The sequence below is a fragment of the Acipenser ruthenus genome, chromosome 17 (genome assembly GCF_902713425.1).
Source record: "Acipenser ruthenus chromosome 17, fAciRut3.2 maternal haplotype, whole genome shotgun sequence".
Classification (NCBI taxonomy): domain Eukaryota; kingdom Metazoa; phylum Chordata; class Actinopteri; order Acipenseriformes; family Acipenseridae; genus Acipenser; species Acipenser ruthenus.
Window position 1 is genome coordinate 5,379,421 of NC_081205.1, and position 20,164 is coordinate 5,399,584.

Here is a 20,164-nt window from a genome sequence, read left to right on the forward strand (position 1 = left end):
AGCACTTTGTAGTATCTGGAGCATGCCATCCACTGGCTTTTTTCTGCATGGCTAGCCAGCTATTTTATGAAAAAACAGTGAAGGTTTACAGTTACACTGAGTGAATTAGGGTCATATTCACAGATCCTTTGTTATAGTTACCAAAATCAAAACAGAGTCAAAATGGTTTGGACCGCAATGTCACAAGATATATATAAGTCTCGCCCCCAGCCACGCCCCTCACCCGCTCATGTAGACCTTGCCGATGTGAGACAGGAAGAACTCCAGGTTGTTGGCGTGGTCTCTCTTCATCAGAGGAAGGATGGAGCAAGTGGTCTTCAAACTGCGTTTTAGGATTGCCTACCAGAAAAATAGACAGGAGAATAGAGATAACTTTATAAATTGCGTTTACAGTACTAGAAAACCAGAACTACTTTGAATTTATCTGGCTGTTTGTTGATGATAACCCTGTACCCTGCATTGTGTGCTGCTGTGGTTACCTGCAGCAGAGCGTGTGGGGCGATCTCCACGACGACGGCGTTGTCTGGCACCAGGTTCAGACCCTCCTGGAACAGCACAGGGCTCACCAGGTTGTTGACGTGGTACTCAGCCGAGGAGAGCCGCGCCAGGGGGCTGTCCCAGTTTGACTGTGGGATGGAGGTGCTGATCCAGCGAGGAGAGCGCTCCTTCGGGTTCTTTATCACCTGGAGGTGGGGTGAAATCATTAACACTGGCTGCGTCAGAGCAGCTCAGTGAAAGAACCCACCTAAAGCCATGCTCAGTTACACTCCTCTTGAGCAGCTCAGAGCGGTACAGAGCAGATTTCATAGCCAATCTGAGTGAGCAGAAAAAATCTCGCTCTACTTAATACAAAACTACATGAAGTTTGATTTCACGTTAAAAAAAGAAACAAAAGAAAGCTATTTTACTGTTTTATAACATCACAGCTATAGATTGCAGCTACCTGTTTTTCAAGATTGCTGAAAACCAATTGGGATCAGTATTCTGTGTGATCCAGCCATTGCTTTCCCTTACCTTCTTGAGTGCATCGAGCAGGGAGGGGGCGATGGAGGCCATGTAGTATGAGTGGAAAGCTACCCCGGCACTGCGCACCTCCTTGGCAAAGACGCCCTCTTCCTTCAGCTTAGCAACGAACTGGCTCACCGACTCCTGAGGGACGCATGAGCAAACAGCACACCGAGGATTACCAGGGAGTACTGTGGCTTACACTGGTTATAAGTGCAGGGCTTTCTTAGCGTGTTGCGTATGTGTGTGAGTGTACATTCTAGCCCTGAAAAAGATGAATTACTTTTGAAAAATGTGTTGTAATGAAATTCTTAATCCACTCAGCACTGCGGACTTCTGAGACTGGCCTGACAGTACTGGCCTGTATGTATTGTGAGTTCAGGCTGATTGTTACCTGTGGTCCTGAGATGGTGACAGTGTCCTCTGCATTGTGACAGGCTGGGACCACACCCTCCGGACACTGCGCCTTACACTCCTCCCACGTCAGGCCTGCACGACAACACAGCACCACGTTAGGGATATCTGGCTGATACTTTTACACTAACAGAACTCTACGTAATTGTAGTTCAAGTTTAAGTTCAGGTCCTATAAATCACTTGCTTTTAAATAAAAATCTTTGCTTTTAAGGAGTTATAAAGCCACAGTTTTCTTTTTCACTGCTCTTGTGCAATTCCAATACCATTCAACCTGTCAACAAGAATACAAAGATAAGTATTTTTATTTTTAATTAACGTAGATGTAATTTATGAGGGACTTCTATCTTGAATTATTAGTTGTTTTTGGCCCCCGGTTGTTCCTTTCACTATACCATGCACAACTCACACCTGACTGCACCACCCAACCAGTCAATCAAATACTGTACAATTTGAAGAAACAGCAAAAGAAACTATGATTATATTATGAGTATATTTTTTATCTTTTTACCATGTTTTTAATATGCTCTTTACCATTCCTTCACGACACATTACCAAGCTTTCCAATGGATTTCCAGGGTGTAACAGTAACAGTATTGTGAGTTTGTGTCAGTTCCTTACCCACTGCAGCCATGCCCCCGGGGGGCAGTTTTGCCTCCTTGATGCTGCGGCCTCTCCAGTAGGCTGCGAGGACAGCCTCGCTGTGGCTCAGAGACCCGTCTGCGTATCCGCACGCCAGCTCCCCCACCGAGTGTCCCACAATGCCGTCCGGCTGCAGACCCAGCTTGCTCAGCATGTCAATCTGAGCGATCTACAGAACATGTTTAAAACAAATTACTCAGTACTCAAATCCCATAACTATGCAGAAAGACCTTATCCCTGCCACTGTGCTGGAGTCCCCACCCCGCTTTTACCTGGATGGCGGCCAGGCCCACGAAGGCGTGCACAGTGTCCTCGAAGGTGCTGTCATCGGCTTCCATGAGGAGCTGGGAGACCTGTAGCCCCGTGTCCCTCAGAGCCTGGTCCGAGCGCAGGATCGACTCGCGGAACTCAGCCAGCTGCATCAGGCTGCGTCCCATCCCTGCCCACTGCGTGCCCATACCTACAGAGAGACAGAGCCCACCACATCACTGAGTTATACAGTGCAATACAATACAATACAATACAATTCACTATAGGGTTCTATGGCTTCTTCTATAGTGTCTTAGTAAAGACCAGCGTTTCCTCCTCCATCCCTTCTCACCTGAGCAGATGTACCAGAGAGGCCTGGGAGTGGCCTGGCTTTGCTGGATCTCTGTGATGTCTGACTCACTGCCAATCAGAGCGTACCCTCTGTAGGGCATGGCGGCAGTGGGCACTGCCGACACCTCATTGAGCATGCTCAGAAAGGTGGCGTCATCGGCGTGGTTCCTGCCCTCCTGGATGAGCGTGCTCACTGCCTCCTCCGTCCTGCCGCAGACCTGGAGCAATCGGGGCAGCGCGAGGCTCTGTGAAGGGCGGAGGGGCCGGGCGCCAGGGGGGCGCAAGATCACATGCACGTTGGACCCCCCGAACCCAAAGGAGTTGATGCCCACAATGCCCCCTCGCACGGGGATTGGCTCCGAGACCACCCTCAGCCTGCCGTCTGTCAGAGCCGGGATGTCAGTGTTGGGGGTGTTGTAGTGGATGTTGGGGGCCCACACCCCGTGTTCAAGAGACAGCACCACCTGACACCCCAGAATAAATACAGCAGTGTTAACTGCAATCAAACTTCCACAATAATGAAAGCACAGCTAAAACACTAGAATGGACAATATTCTGTATAGGGGGAGATATAGAATCCTATTTTGAAGCAAGGCAAATTACCCATTTTATATTGTTAAATGATGTTATTGTATTCTGCAAATTGACCTTTGCCTTACTTACTTACAATACAATACAATATATACCTTCTGTAATGCATTTTCATTCCTATTTTACAACTCGGAGTGAAGAACAAGGAAGGAGTCAGTATTAACAAAGGAAATATAAAAGGTTCAATGCAGTGGGTAACTGTTTTCGCCATTGTAACCTAAACTGGTACCGAAGGGCCCTGGCAGGAGTAAAGAAAAAAAGCCTCACCTTGGCCAAGGCTGCCAGTCCAGAGGCAGGCTCTGGGTGGCCCATATTGGACTTGGTGGAGCCAATCAGGAGAGGCTCGCGTTCCGACTGGCAGAAAACACCCACAATCCCGTTCACTTCCTGAGGGTCGCCAACCTAGAAAACAAAAAAAATTATATATATATATATATATATATATATATTTATATATATTTAAATCCCTGCGTGTCTACAGTATTTCTATGCACACTATAAGGAGCTGATGAGGATATCAAGCACCCTGCCTGATTGTAGCCAGTATGACTAGTCCCTCGGCTTGTGTTCCACAATACAGAGCTGAGAGCAGCGCTCACCTTGGTTCCTGTGCCGTGTGCCTCGATGTACTCCACCTCCTCCGGGGCAATGCGCGCCTCCTGGTACAGGGACCGAACCAAGCGCTGCTGCATCTCTCCTGAGGGGAACGTCACGCCTGTGTAAGGCAGGCAGAGAGGCTGGTCAGCGGGGAACACACCTACAATACCTCCCTGGTCTACTGGGACAACAACCAAACACAGCTGAACAGAGGAACAAAACTGCCCATTCCACAACCCTGAACAGGGACAGGTTATTTTACCCTGAAGTTGCACAGAACAACAAACCACAAGCAACTGTAAACTGTGTTTAAATACTAAATGCTCCCACTCAGTAGTTTGCAACATTAGGCCTACATACCGAATTTTATTGCACTACGACAAACAACTTTTCTCCACCATTACGGTTTATCAATCTCACAAGTATTCTGTCTCGTCAACACAACTGCATATCCTACAGTCCCATAAACACAACTGTTCCCCTGTGGATTGATTTACAGAGATATTTTGTAACAAATGACCATGCAAAGTTAAGACCTTATCAGTTGACCAGTTTTACACTTCACTACTTGGGGATGTGCAACATGAATTTTCAAAGGATCACATTATGAATTTCAGAAGCCCTCTCATTTTGTATTGCGAAATCTATTCCATCAGTATTTTACTTGGCTTGTGTCCCCATTCTACCCGCAGGTAAATGTTTAACCTGGGCACGCGGAACAGTACTCCATATGATATATTGAGTACTGATTTAAACACATTTTAAAAACAAATACACAGGTTTCCTGTCATTACATTAGCTTAAAGAAAACTTTTGCTCTGACTGCAGTGTGTGCTGTCTCAAAATGCATTTAGTTTCTTCCATATCTAGGACTGCACAAACTACCGATTTGCCATCCTGGCTGCAGATTGTGCCAAAACTATTTTGTCCAGACGTGGACGTGTTCCACCCTCCCGCTACTGTTCTGGTTCTTGGGTGTATCACACAATTGCGATGGCAACGAGTGGCCAGGGTTTACTGAGTACAAAAGAGCTTGTGACTGCTAAAGTTTCATTGCTGACAGTTCATGAATGGCAAACACCTGCTAACAAATCACAAGGCAGGGGGAGTGTATTTTTAAGCAGGGAACCTGTTGGTGATAAACTGGGAGCACTGCAGCGAATTGCAAACTCAGCTGCATAGCATTATGCTGCCAGGGATGTGGTCCATATACAGCTACTTAATCTAGCACCGGCTGACACAGGAACAACCTGTCAGCGCTTACTCTGGAAATTCTTTTAAGGTGAACTTCCAACGCCAGGCTGTTGATAAACACAGACCATGTGCTGGTGGCTCATGGGCCAAGCGTTACAAGGGGGACTGGGGTAAAGGTCCCTGCACACAGCTCTCAATGTTACTGGTCATTGAAGGTCTGAGACTAGTTCACGTTTACATCTGTTATGAAATACCAGGCAGGTTTGTGTCAATGGGCTTGTCCCTCTTAGAAGTGATTCAATCCCAAACATGTATTCTGTAATATCTGTAATACCAACAATGACTACCAGTGAATCCAGCCAAGTTAGATAGAAATGCAGGTCTATAAGTTACAGCTCAATTTTCTTAGAGCTTTTTTCCAGAACCAGGGAATCAAGGAGTAATCCCAGGGTAACCATGGATAGGTGGTTGATGCAATACAGGGGGATGTAAAACACAAAGAAAATCCAGCTGTGACCTGTCCCGAAGGCAGCTGTAACCAGTATCTTTGGCCAGGGCTCTGTTAGTTGAAAGCGCAGAGGAATAAGAACACAAGCCTGCTTCACCTTGCTCTTTGTACCCATCTGTGTTGTTGCCGGCATTGAGGACTGTGGCGTAGACCCGCCTGGCCATCGATCTCTTGGTCAGCAGGACGGCCACTGCAGCTTCAGAGCGACAGTATCCGTCACCTAAAACAAAGGAGGACAGAGAGATATCAGTGTGTGAACAATAAGCCAGTCTCTCATAGCTGGGGATGGGGCAGTAGCAAACTCAGGACCAGCCATACTGAAGTGTGACTGCGTATCAGGGATAGACATGAACAGCTTAGTGTGCTCGTCTCGTGGTATTGAGAAAGCACGCGGGTATATGCATAGGATTGCTGTGCCTTAACTGGTGTCTGTTACTAATTCTCCTCTCCACTGTGTGTACTCCAACAAACAAAATATTATTACACTAACCTGCCAGCATGACTGTCCCTTTAATCAACAATTCTGTACCCCATTTGAAATGTAAACTGCACAAACTCATAGCATATGATTTCTGATAGGGATTCTTGGAATGTAATGAAAATCCACCTTACTTGATTTCCTTCTGATATTTTATTTCCTCTTAGCATCCACAAAGGGTGGCGTTCACATCTAATTCATATAGAGATTGTTTAAAAACATCTAATTCATATAAAGATTGTTTCCCACATTCGAGCAGCTGCTTTTGATTGGTCATTTACAGCCTGCAGTACCTGACGCATCGAAGGACTTGCAGGAGCCCCCCGGACTGAGCATGCCCAGCTTCATGAACTGCACGGAGGTGTTGGGTTTGAGCAGCAGGTTGACCCCTCCCACCAGGGCGGAGTCACACTGGCCGTGGCGAATGGCCTGGAAGGCGTTCTCCAGGGCGAGCAGACTGGAGGAGCAGGCTGTGTCAATTGCGGTGCTCGGGCCTGGGAGAAAAAGAGACAGACAAGAAAACGAGCGTTCAACCTGTTATACTGCTAAAATACAAAAGCTCCTTCTTTACAAATGTATACACTGACACAGATACAGACACAGATTTTGGGAATATTATAGCTGTGGCATATTACTATGGTTTTCATACTGTTGGATACATTGTTTTCTTATGTTAACATGACATAAAATCTCATGCAGTTGACTGGTAATTTAATCTACAGTTTGCTATATTGCATTCTGCATCCACCAGTGAGTATGTTAATTGGTATGTTGTATGGGTTTTCTTTCTAATAATAAACGGCTGAAGGAAACCCATTTGTCTTTGGGGGACTGTACTGTGCGAGACTTGGAAATTGCAGTAGCAATCACAGACTGACATAGGCACAGGTCTAGGACAGTACAGGGATTCCCTGCGATATCCAGCTCAGTTTACCCACACAAACTTGGCTGACCAATACAGAGGTTGTTAAGTGGTTTCAACCCTACCATTGAAGTCAAAGAAGTAGGAGAGCCTGTTGGCAAACATGGCGCGCTGGCACCCGGTCATGCTGTACCCCAGCAGCTCCTCCGGGTCCCGGCTGAAGGCCTCAGCTGCTTCCGACCCGCTGACGCCAATGTAGACGCCAGTGTTGGAGCCACGCATGGCAACCGGGTTTATACCTGCGAGGGAGAGGAGTTACTGTCAGTGAACTGAAATCTACATGTTTCAAACACTCTATTACAGCACAGACAACAACAGCATCTAGACTATCAAATATATATTTGTCAATATCAAATATAAATATATATATATATATATATATATATATATATATATATATATATATATATATATATATATATATATATATTATATATATACACACATACACATACATACTCAGAGTGTTGTTGCTTCACAAGCTATAAAGTGATTAGAAAACGAACCGTCTCATATCACTGGTCTCTCTTTTGGTAAATCCTATGACAGACACTACTTTAATTCTGTAATTTTACATCATTCTTGATGTGGTGTCATCCATAAAACATAGTGGTATATTCTGTAATACTAAAATAAACATTTAAAATTTTATGACAAACACTTTAAACAGAAGTCTTTCTGAAGATGCAGGGCATGGAATTCAGTCAGACCAGATTTCTTTTGCTTTGTGCTGGCATTATGTCAAGACAACATAGTAACTGTGCTTGATTTAGCAGTGTACAGTACTATTCTTTCACTGAAGTTGTAGGAACGTACCTCCATCCACGATGGCTTCATAGGAGATCTCCATCATCAGTCTGAGCTGAGGGTCCATGGTGTGGGCCTGTTTGGGATGGACTCCAAAAAACGAGGCATCAAATTTACTGATCTCCTTCAGCTTCCCGTTCCGACGCGGCAGACCATAGAGTCCTGGGGGAGAAGCAGAGAACTTCACTGACCAGAGTTTCAACGCATTTGTACTATTAAGACAGCCAACAATGAATGGTATCATGAACTGGGCACAGAAAATATCTAGGCCCATTTTGCCTCCATCCCACCAGTGTGCACTGAGACCCTCCTAGGCAGAACATTTCTTTACAGCATTTAATGTGGTTTTATTAGATTTTTAGATTTAGAGAACAGTGAGGCTCATTCATTAAGATATTACTGAAATAAATGCTTATTTAATCATCTCAAGTCGCAATAGTTCAGCTATAGCTCATTTGCGAAAATCTGCTGTTGATTTCATATTTATGACAGTAGATAAACCATTCCCACTTTACCTGGTTTCCACCTCCTGTCATCTTCTGTTACCATGTCAACTCCATTGATGAGGTTTTCCCAGAATTCCTCGAGGTTGTCTGACTCAGGGAGTCTCCCTGATATCCCAGCTATTACAATGTCTTCCATTTTTTCTGTGGTTACCTGCGGAGTGAAAGAAAGTGTAGCATTCAATACTGCACGGTGAAAATGGAATATGGAATGCAGTGTGGCTCAATGACCATGACTCCTTTAAGCCAAAGTCCATGTATCAATGAAGTCTTTAAAATAAATGCTGGTAATAACACTGAAATCTAGAAACTTCCATGATGTGGCAGACAAGCATGGTAGATGTAGAGTATAATTGAGGGAAAAGGGTGGAAAACAGCAAAATCCCTAGACAGACTTACTGTGGTCAATGCTTATAAGGCTGAAACATATTAGGTAGAATACATACAGCGATCCTATCCCTGGTAATCTGGTTTAAATAATTACAAGCAACACAGAATACAGAATCTCTATGTTCTCTTTCCCTACAAGACAATTCTGACGAAATACTGTAGTTCTGTGGAGCTTAAAATAGCAGTTCTTCCTGTGCCTGTTTCTTTGTTAAATTACAGGGCTTGAGAAACATCTGAAGCTGAATTTAATACCAATAATCACCTTAGTATATAGGAAGACATATACTATGCATGTCCTACTTCAACTACTTTGTGTTGTTATAGAAGACTACAGTGACTGCAACCACTGCATTGTACGCACTCTCTATAAAAGAGATGGAAGACTTTTCCAATAAAACTGAGTAAGGAGCAACCACTTCCAATTAATCTTGAAGTGTATATTGTTTTCCAAACAGTAATCTGAATGGAATGCGTGTGGATGTTCTCACCATTGTGTAAGACCATTCTCGGACGTCTCAAGTTCAAGCGCTTCTAGACTAGAAACACAAGGGCTTGGGAATCCCTGGCCTTTGGAAACACATTTCTTAGGATGCGCTCATGATCTAGGTTATCTACTTAACAAATACCTAGCAGGTCATCATTCTAGCAGGTAAAGAGCTCTGCAAAGGATAGCAAGGCTATTATAAACCGAACAAAGGTTTTTGTGTATTGTAAAATGCATTTTTAGGTTGTATTTAGGATTGGTTTGCTTGAAATTTATGTCACCGTTTAAAGCGAGTTTCAAGTTCAAGAGTTTCAAGACTGTGGTATTAACAATGGTTTATTTATCCTACATACATCTGTGTTGAAATTTGATTTATTCGAAATAAATCAAATTTCTTTAAAAATAGTCATTCCATTATTGCATAGTAATATAACAACAAGCAACTATAAAAAATCTCTTCTGAGACAGATTACATTTGTCACCTAGTTTACGGTAACAGCATTAGATTGATCAAGTCTACCTGTAAACCGGACACTCTTTCTCAAGGGGGGGCTGGAAGTTTCATCCTCTGGATCGGAATTACCGAAGTAGTGCGGCGAGCGATGTCCAGATGCCTCTACTTTAAATACTAATTCAACAACTACCTTCAGGCTAACACCCTAATGCATGTCCAAACTGATCAGCAGAGTGGGATTGCCATTACCAGTTGCTAAGCATTTGCCTAGCACCAGTAATCCATTATTTCTGTTGCATAAATGAGTTCTTTGTAAACGTATGCTGCCAAGCAGAAATGTACTGCTAACAGAAAGTTCTAGTTCTACTTGTGAAAAACACTTATTGGAGCTCACAGTACATCGCCAGCTGCTTCCATTAACGTCTGTTTTGCACAATAACCCTTTCATACCCTTTACAGTTCACAGTAAAAAAAAAGACACTCCCTTTATGCAGTCCAGTGGTGTACATAGTCACATTCATATTTTTCAATTTCATTTTTATTATTAACAGTTATAGGAAAGCTGTATCCTGCCCCTGAACTTCAGTGTGTAGGGATAACTATAAACACCTTCTTTTTGTTCTGAGGTTCATCCAGGTCTTTACAGAGATCATTGGCAGAGCATGCCAGCTGAATTGCAACATGTACCAGTATCTGGCATGCAGACTCTTCTTTAACCTCTCTCCTTTGGCTGCCATTTAGCCTTTAGCAGTGTTTGCCAAGTTGTTACCACAGACTCCCAATGTGACCGCATGCTGTTGAACCAATCTGTGATCGTCTGGTGTGTCCTTGGCAGACAGTAATGCATGAGTGAATCCCTCGTGTCTTTTAGCCATATACAGACGTGCTCAAATTTGTTGGTACCCCTCCACAAAAAACGAAGAATGCACAATTTTCTCTGAAATAACTTGAAACTGACAAAAGTAATTGGCATCCACCATTGTTTATTCCATATTTAATAGAAATCAGACTTTGCTTTTGATTTTTTATTCAACATAATATTGTAAATAAGAAAACAAATGAAAATGGCATGGACAAAAATGATGGGACCGCTAACCTAATATTTTGTTGCACAACCTTTAGAGGCAATCACTGCAATCAAACGTTTTCTGTAGCTCTCAATGAGACTTCTGCACCTGTTAACAGGTAGTTTGGCCCACTCTTCCTGAGCAAACTGCTCCAGCTGTCTCAGGTGCCTTCTCCAGACTGCAAGTTTCAGCTCTTTCCATAGATGTTCGATAGGATTCAGATCAGGACTCATAGAAGGCCACTTCAGAATAGTCCAATGTTTTGTTCTTATCCATTCTTGGTGCTTTTAGCTGTGTGTTTTGGGTCATTATCCTGTTGGAGGACCCATGACCGACTGAGACAGAGCTTTCTGACACTGGGCAGTACGTTTCGCTCCAGAATGCCTTGATAGTCTTGAGATTTCATTGTGCCCTGCACAGATTCAAGGCACCCTGTGCCAGGCGCAGCAAAGCAGCCCCAAAACATAACCGAGCCTCCTCCATGTTTCACTGTAGGTATGGTGTTCTTTTCTTTGAAAGCTTCATTTTTTCGTCTGTGAACATAGAGCTGATGTGACTTGCCAAAAAGCTCCAGTTTTGACTCATCTGTCCAAAGGACATTCTCCCAGAAGGATTGTGGCTTGTCAATATGCATTTTAGCAAATTCCAGTCTGGCTTTTTTATGTTTTTCTTTCAAAAATGGAGTCCTCCTGGGTCTTCTTCCATGGAGCCCACTTTTGCTCAAAAAGCGACGGATGGTGCGATCAGAAACTGACGTACCTTCACCTTGGAGTTCAGCTTGTATCTCTTTGGCAGTTATCCTTGGTTCTTTTTCTACCATTCGCACTATCCTTCTGTTCAATCTGGGGTCGATTTTCCTCTTGCGGCCGCGCCCAGGGAGGTTGCCTACAGTTCCATGGACCTTAAACTTCTTAATAATATTTGCAACTGTTGTCACAGGAACATCTCCTCAGACAACTCTCTCCTTTGCTTTCTCTGGTCCATGTTCAGTGTGGTGCACACAATGATACCAAACAGCACAGTGACTACTTTTCTCCATTTAAATAGGCTGAATGACTGATTACAAGATTGGAGACATGTGTGATACTAATTAAAGAAACTAATTAGTTTGAAATATCACTATAATCCAATTATTTAATATCTTTTCTAAGGTGTACCAACAAATGTGTCCAGGCCATTTTAGAATATCTTTGTAGAATAAGCAATAATTCATCTCTTTTCACAGCTTCTTTGCTTTATTCTATGACATACCAAAGGCATGCAAGTATACATGATAAAATAGCTTTTAATTTCATCACTTTTCAGGAGGAATGAAGCATTATTTCAATGAGCTGTAAGGGTACCAACAAATTTGAGCATGTCTGTACAATATCTTCTGCATGTTTAATGCTATGGCTGGTTATCAGCAGGGACTGGCTATGGAAACGTTTAGCTAAGATACAAGCATATCATTATTTTTCCCTACTGAAGCAGCTATAGATCAAACATTACTTGAATATAAAGCTATAACCTTTAAGGTTAATGCTTGAGTGCATTTCCTCTATGAAACAAAACTGGTTTCCCAGCACTTGTACGTCTCTGAAAGAGGCCTATTGTCCGCCATATTGGCACTAGTTGCCAACCTAGTTGCTAAGCAACACGCAGGATTCCTACACTCTTACACCACAGATTACCCATTCAGTAGAATATCACACTTCAAAATGAGTGCGGGTGGAGGGTTAGATGTCCAATTTAAATGCAAGAATATCTTGTCTACACAGTATAAATATTATAACAGAGAACACATTTTAGTATTAAATAAACAAATGAATAAAGCATGCATGGTAATTGCACCAGCCATTTGTGTAGTTCTGAATTACCATGTAACAAATACTTTGCACTAAATTGTATCTTTAACCAGTATAACTAAAAGTTTACAGTTTTAATAGTATAACATTTGAGAAGGTTAGTACTTACAAGCTACACTTGAGCACCAGGTTATCCATTCAACCCTTTAAAAAGGCTCTGGGAACACCCACAACTCCAAAAGTATCTCCAGGAGTAGCCTTTTAGCTTTAAATTGTTGTTTTGTTATTGATGCAAACCTACGAATGATCCAGTTTGGGTAGGGTTCATTGATTAAAATCAGGGCTGATCAAACTGAAACATTCCCATTTTATTGGCCTTAAGTATAGACATGAGGGGTACAGACACCAAAGAATTCAAGTTTGCTGATTTAGCTAATGCTTTTATCAGTGTTAGAACGTTCTCCTCCCACTCCCGTTATACACACAGTATAGGGGGGCATTGTCTAATGGTTTTTCTTTAATTTGCTCATCTGATTGCAACAGCTTCACTGGACTATTCGTGCTGTGCTTTAAACACCCACACTCTGAGGGGCCTTTCACTTTCATGACTCATTGCCATGTTTGCAGTTCCCCTGACAACCACCTCTGATGGGAGGGTGAGGAAATATTCTGCAGGTTGTCACCTGTATGAGATTGCACGGAGATGCAGCTGCTAATATAAACTAAAAAGACATGGAATAACTTCCCTAGACACCAAGAATTTACGTCAAGGGGCCTATGGGCTGTCAATCCAGTTTGTCTTGATTCATTTTAGAATCTTTATTTAAAAAATGAATTTAGCAAAAAAGTGTATTTTGCTAACCTGACACTTCCAACGCAGTTTGAATGTAAGCAATCTTGAATTAAGGCTTTTTGAACCACACGAGATACAAATACAGCTACTGTAATAACCTGAGCAAATTCAGTCTTTGTTTAATGGCAGATTGGATTGTACAGTAGGCTTACTGATGGTAGCCCATTTTAATATTTGAACGAGATGAGAATTACATTTACAGCAGGTTTTTCTTTAAGATGAAAGCTTACCAACTGAATCTCCCGATGCTAAACAGGGCTGACTCGTAATACCTCTGCTCTTTAACCTCATATTAAACCATCTAGTGTTTCCCCCGGGCTGACTGCTGACCCACTTCTTAACATCACTACATGCAATACAAATCCAGTCACACCTTAGAGAGGCTCTATTTAGATGCTTTACTGTATAGACCACAGGTGTAACAGTAGAAGATTTAACAGTTTGGATGTGAATTTTTCAGGGACCAGCTGAGCTTTCCTCAAGGACGTTAGAATTGATCAGAATAAGTGCCTAATAACAGTCCATAGCACTGGTGCTGCCTGCTTTGAGAAACCTTGTTCTGCTTCATATTTTTGTCTTTCTCAGTCAAGTGCAGGCTTGCATTTAGAAAGCACTTAACTGGATTTCAAGACCTTGCTGGATTTAACTGACTTAGAGATCAGCAGTCTCCTCTGACAACAACTAAACATCCAGCACTGTCTGTACTACCTGGCCCTCAACATTCAAACACTATGCTAACACAGGTACCTAGTTCTTACATGCTGCATTCCTAACAGCATAATACCGACTGATAAATGTTCTGCTTTTTTCTGGATCTTGCTTGATAATTTTTTTTTTTTTTTTTTAAACAGCTGCAATCAAATACCCTATCTGAAATCCACTGTAAAACTTAAAATAAATACTCAAGTAAGACATAAAGATAACTACAAACACTAGATCAAGTTTATTTTTTCACTGAAAAAGTGTCTATTTGAAAGATAAATCTATTAATATTAAACGTTTATACTTTAAAGACATTGAAGACATTTACAAAGACTTTAAATCTAAGCGACTATCATTGCATTTTTAAATGTGATCTGAAACATCACTTTACAGTGTTATATAACTGATGGGGGCCCTTCTTTTTGTGAGTGACCTCAAAAACTCCATTACCACAGAATGTGCTGGAATGCATTAGCAGCCAACAGTATGAATGAATATAGCTTTAATATATAACATATACCCTATCTCTTATGGTATAAGACCATGTTATTGCTTGCTCTGAGTGACAGAACTCTTACTGAGCAGAAGTGCTGATAAGAAGACTATGGGAGTGTTATGATTTTGAACAAAGCTTGCATTGGGTGCTGGCATGAACTGGTTAAAGTTGAAACTTGTGGATCCAGTACAACTGGATTAAAGGAGTGGGGAAAGGTGAAACATTAAGATCTGCCATTGTAATCCAATGGCCAACGTATACCACTGGGCACCATCACATCTACCTATAATCCAACAGGAACCAGGCACACAACAGAATCGCCATAAAGTGCAGGCAGTCATGTGTTCATCACTCTTTTACATATGTAGGTCCTTCAGATGAGATGGTTCAGGTCCTGTGGGACAGTGAAGATCCCATAGCTCCCTTTTTATTAAGAGTGCTGGTATCAACACCAGTGTTCTATAAATGGGAGTAGAGGAATGGAAACACCTTGTTGCACCTCAATGAATCTAGCAATAATATGTGCCCTCAATACCATACATACCGCATGGGCCACAAATCTGTTAGCTACGGACCTATGCCATGACCTGTTTTGACCTTCTGCTGAAATCGAGTTTTTATTTATTTAAATTTAGAGTGCCCAAATATTTTACCCCCACTTTTCTCCCCACTTCAATGCCCAATAATTGTTTCCCCTCACCGCAGCAATTTCCCACATAGCTCAGGAGAACTGAAGGTACAGTGGGCGTCCGATCCCATGACGAAGCCAGATTCCAGCCAGCTGCAGGTGTCCTCCTGGCCAGTAGAATCCGCTGTGGCACGATGAGGAAAAGCAGTCCCTGCCAGTTTTACCATGGGAGTGTATTGCCAATGCGACACTCCCTCGTGTCCTTTGCATAGCCAGGACACAAACCTGCTCTCTCGACTGTATGACACCCTGCACGCCACGCAGCCTTTCTTTTACCAGATGAGCTACTCTGATTTTTTTTAAGTGGTCTTGTTCGTTTCCATTTGCAGGACATCAATATCAACTTTGTTAATATTGCAAACCGGTGTGGGACAGATTGGAAACACAGTACTATCGATATGAACAAATGTACAGTATGCAAAAGTAATTCAAATGAATGCGGTAGGAATTCAGTAATGACTTTCCTCCTTCATACGTTAAGACTGCGCTGTAAACCTTATCTTGAAATAATTAGAAGTCTACTATCACATGGTGCCACTGTAAAAAAATTACACCTGGGGTTTACACCTGGTAATTCAACAACTACAAAGACCACTTTATTCAGTGGCCAGAGCTGCTGTGATCATAGCATGTATGTCTGTCCTAATTCAATGTGATTGGTGGGAGTTAATGGGGCTTCATATATTAATTTGACTTAAATCAACACTTCAAAGATAATGTCCACTGAATAAAATCTTAATTGAAATAAACCCATGAGGGGGCTTCCAATCATAAACACACTAGATGATAAAAAATGTTATGGCAATAATAACTGCTTTATTAGGAGGCCGCCACGCACATGTAAATTTAATACAGGCAAACAGATATATCTTACTAGGTTTCAAGAGCTTGACTAACTCAACAGAACTGTACAAATCATATATATTTTGGAGCCAGAGTGCTCACCATAATTGCAAGCAAGCAACACTGCCTTGTTTCAAAGCAGCTGGGCTGTAAAACATGAATTTTCAACTGCTTACATGGTTTTCATTGCTAAGCAGATGGATAAATGGAAGTGTACCTGCTGATGATGCTACTGCTATGCAGAGAAGGCCTCCATTTTGTAGTACTGATGTTTTAAATTACTGAACACTCTGCCTGACTACAGCTTTTATTACCTAAATTACTACTTCCCTAAATCATTAAGGTATTAATATTAAGAAGATTCTGTATTGCATAATGTGATGTCTATACTGTAACAATACATAGCTGTCATGACTTGCTGGTTCCAGTATCTCCAAAACATCATCAGCCATTTTATCAATTCAAAGATTATTTTAACTGTTTCACTTCTGTACCGATTTTTAATATTCATTGTTACAGTACTCAACGACGAATTATTTTAGAAGCCAAAAAAAGGAACTGAAGCAACTAAGTCTGAAAATAAAACCGCATCATATTCTTCTGCTAATACTAGACGTTGTTTCAGTTTATTTAGATGGTGATGCTGCTGAACCAATCTGGCGTGTTTATTTCGGATTTGCTGCATTGACGCACATACTGTATGTGCCTTTATATAACACCTAATAAAACAGTAGTTCATTGGTTAGTTTTGAAATTGCACTGTATGTATATTATTATCAATACCCTAGGGTGCATCATCTCACACATGTTGACACACTGTCTCTGTTGCAGATTTTGGCTGCTAATTTGAACCAATGCAATCTAATTATCTGGAAAATAATTGTCTCTGCCTATACAATAATGTACTCTAAATAGTAGGTTTCTAATTGTTATTAAAATATGACAACAATAAATAATACTGATATACTGAAATAGAATATATATTAAGAAAAAAATATTAAAGTATAGTAATTTTCTGACTACTTTACATTAGCACGCTGCATGCAGAACTGTAGATATAGAAAATGACATACCTGAAATTTTCGGGGTACCTTCTTCCAGATCTGTACCGGTATGTGTTACTATGTAATAGACGTAGCACAGGCAATTCCCTTGGATTATATTCCGTGTATTCCGTGGTATTGCAGCCCGGTGTTGTACTATACGTGTCTGCTATATGCCTGGCTCACAGTTGTCTGCCTGCCTCCCTCCCTCTCTCTCAATTCCTTTCGCTTCTTTGATTCTCTTTCTTTACTTCATTTAAATGTCGGACATGCTCTGTGGCCACGCCCCATCGGCTGACAGCTTGGCTTGGCAGTACAGTCCAATGAGAAAGTAGGCAGGGCTCCCTGACACAGGCAGTGATGGGGTGATTCCCAGCCACCACTGCAGATTAATAGCAAAAGGGAGAAAAAAACACACACACACCTTAAAAAAAAGCAATCGGAGGTTACTAGAGTTCACAAGTAGCTGCATACCCTCTCTGCGCTGTACGTAGAAAGCAGCACCAAGTTCGTTTTGGGACCGCAACAGCCGAGGTCATGGGCGAAGCAACTGCGCAGTGAACTGTACGTCTCGGCATGCATTTCAAAATTGACCTGAGACTAAGAGCCAGAGATCACTGGGGTTAGAAAAGTTATTTTTAAATGATCATGTATAGTTATTTAATCTGTTTTTAATGTTAAATAAACGTTATACAGAGAATAGGCTGCATGCACTGTGCACTGTGCACTGTTTCTTTATGGCAATCAGAGTAAATAGATAGTTTCACAGTTGTTCAGTGTTTCGGTAAGAAAAAAAGAGCAGTAGAATCATGAATTAAAATGCAGTATAGTTTCAGAAAATGAAATGCAAATGCTATATAAATAGATTAGAGAAGACACATAGTATTAAAACATGATGTGGAGAGCAATGTTGCAGTTATGATGGTGTTTGTGTAAATAGTACATTAGTAATACCTTTTAATATAGTGCTTCAAAGATAAGCCTGACACATATGAATCTGAAGACCGATCTTTTGAAGCTTTGAAATACGTTAGACTTCCGTAGAGTTGGAGCTGTAGCAGGTTAGCTATAGGAAATGTTAATTTTGTAACAACAAACGCTATCAGCAGTAAAGCTGCTTGCTTGAAGCCTCCCTTTCAATAGTTTCCATTTGTTAGAACAGGGTAAAAACAACGCACAGTAAAATAATAGTAACACATGGCAGCTTGCACATTTACGGTGCAATTAGGTGCTGATGTAAACTTGTATAAGTGCTGAATCCATGCATGCTCATGATAAATACTAAACTAGGATAATACTATAGTACAGGTGTATTGATCACAATACACCTTGATGGTAGAACTGAAGCTTAAGAAGTTAAGTGCTCCTCTGTTGGCTTTAACTTGGTAGCTGTAACACACGCCATCTTCTGGGATATGCTGAGATAAATGAGATTCAATCCCAGTGGGAACTAACATTTATTGACATGGAACTGCACTGATTAAGAATTGGAAGTACTGTATTTGGATAAGGCTCTCTAGAACACTATGGATGTTCCAACTTATTCTATATAGAACTATATAGTTATTTTGTTTTGGTTCCATAAAGAACCATTGATATAGATATACAGAAAGGGAAATAAATAGACTGAGAAAGTTTCTCTTTCTGATTCAGGACTGAATTACCTTTCCATCAGCTCACCTCTTTCTGAACATGCCTGAACGGTATTTCTGCCCTGCATGAGGGAACCACAGTACCTAAGGCATCATGTAAACTGGCAATAGACTCACAAGGCTTTGCACATAGCAGGTGACATTTTTGTTTTTGCTGTATGGCAAGCTGCTTGCATTTTTAATAAAAACGTTTGGTTTGGAACATTGGCGTACAAATACAGTGTGCATATATATTAATTTGCACCTGAAGATTTTTTAATTACACAAAGTGGGGTGTCTCCTATACTCACTCTTTTCTTCAGCACTGACGGTTTTAACAGGTCCAGACTGCAGTATAGTAATGAAACCAAACTGGCCAATCAAAGGGCAGGGGTGTGCGGGCTTGCCTAATGGCTGTGAATGTGAGGGTGTTGCTAGGAGATAGGGTGATGTGGTGACAGTATAGACTAGGAGGAGTTTATTTTTGAGGAAGTGATGTGAGCACTGCAATGAGGAAAAAGGCAGTGACTTGAGATCCATTTTAGGTCGTTTACCCACAGAGCATGCTAGTACTAGAGTAACTGTAGTTCATGTGCTACACGGTGCTGCAATACTTGGTTTATACTAGGTTTTGTTTTGTGTAAATAAATATATAGGCCTGCCCTGTTAAAAACCTACCTGTGGTTCTGACTTTCTATTCTTTTTATAAGAAGATTATGTGAAAAGCTTACCCTGGATTGTTGTTGTTGTTGTTGTGTGTGTGTGTAAATATATACTGTATATATATATATATATATACTGTATATATATATATATATATATATATATATATATATATATATATATACTGCGTAAGTATAGGCTATTAATGGTTATTTAAATAGCCATCCTCTCACTCTTAGTATTCATTTATTATTTATTTAGGCAGTAAGTACACTCCAGGGAGTATCATTTGTGGCTAATTAGTTTAACTTGCCATTTGTGTTCTATGTATTGCTACTTTAAAAAATAATAATAATAATAATTCTATAGATCGTCATAAATTGTTGATGTGGTTTAACCTGGTGGAGTCGGATGCTTGCAACCTCTCGCTGCTCTGCCTGGTTGTGTCTGTGCAAATTCCTGCCAGAGCAGCTATGAAGTTACCTTTATTGCACATAATTGTAGATTCATATTGAGTTTAAACTAAAATGCATGGCGCACTGAGGAATAAGCACGTATGTCTGTTAATCACTTTATTTGTAAAAAAAATAATGTTCTTTATTACCCTGGTACTTTTTATTTTGTTTTCACTGCAGGTGCCATAAACTAAGTTGTACAGGAAGCGGTTGTTTGTGTTATTTTGACCAGAGGTATATGGAATGTGTTGCGCTACAGCAGTGGAGTAGTGGTTAGGGCTCTGGACTCTTGACCAGAGGGTTGTGGGTTCAATCCCAGGTGGGGGACACTGCTGTTGTACCCTTGAG

The 20,164-nt window shown here is 41.3% G+C and overlaps 1 protein-coding gene across 2 annotated transcripts in view; it reads right to left on the minus strand.

Annotated features, from left to right (window-relative positions):
- Positions 1–17,325, minus strand: part of LOC117423032 (fatty acid synthase-like) — a 35,051-nt gene extending 17,726 nt beyond the window's left edge. For both annotated transcript variants that reach the window (XR_004547729.3, XM_034038378.3), the window contains exons 1-15: positions 17,098–17,325; positions 8,273–8,414; positions 7,767–7,919; positions 7,016–7,189; positions 6,322–6,522; positions 5,648–5,770; positions 3,851–3,966; positions 3,519–3,653; positions 2,662–3,124; positions 2,333–2,520; positions 2,040–2,229; positions 1,400–1,494; positions 1,015–1,149; positions 480–683; positions 224–339 (exon numbers count right to left, since the gene is read on the minus strand). Coding sequence is in view for 1 of the 2 variants with exons in the window: in XM_034038378.3 (XP_033894269.2) it covers positions 224–339; positions 480–683; positions 1,015–1,149; positions 1,400–1,494; positions 2,040–2,229; positions 2,333–2,520; positions 2,662–3,124; positions 3,519–3,653; positions 3,851–3,966; positions 5,648–5,770; positions 6,322–6,522; positions 7,016–7,189; positions 7,767–7,919; positions 8,273–8,399 (2,420 nt within the window). In the remaining variant the exon portion in view is untranslated. The remainder of the gene's footprint in view (positions 1–223; positions 340–479; positions 684–1,014; positions 1,150–1,399; positions 1,495–2,039; positions 2,230–2,332; positions 2,521–2,661; positions 3,125–3,518; positions 3,654–3,850; positions 3,967–5,647; positions 5,771–6,321; positions 6,523–7,015; positions 7,190–7,766; positions 7,920–8,272; positions 8,415–17,097) is intronic.
- Positions 17,326–20,164: the final 2,839 nt, after the last annotated feature.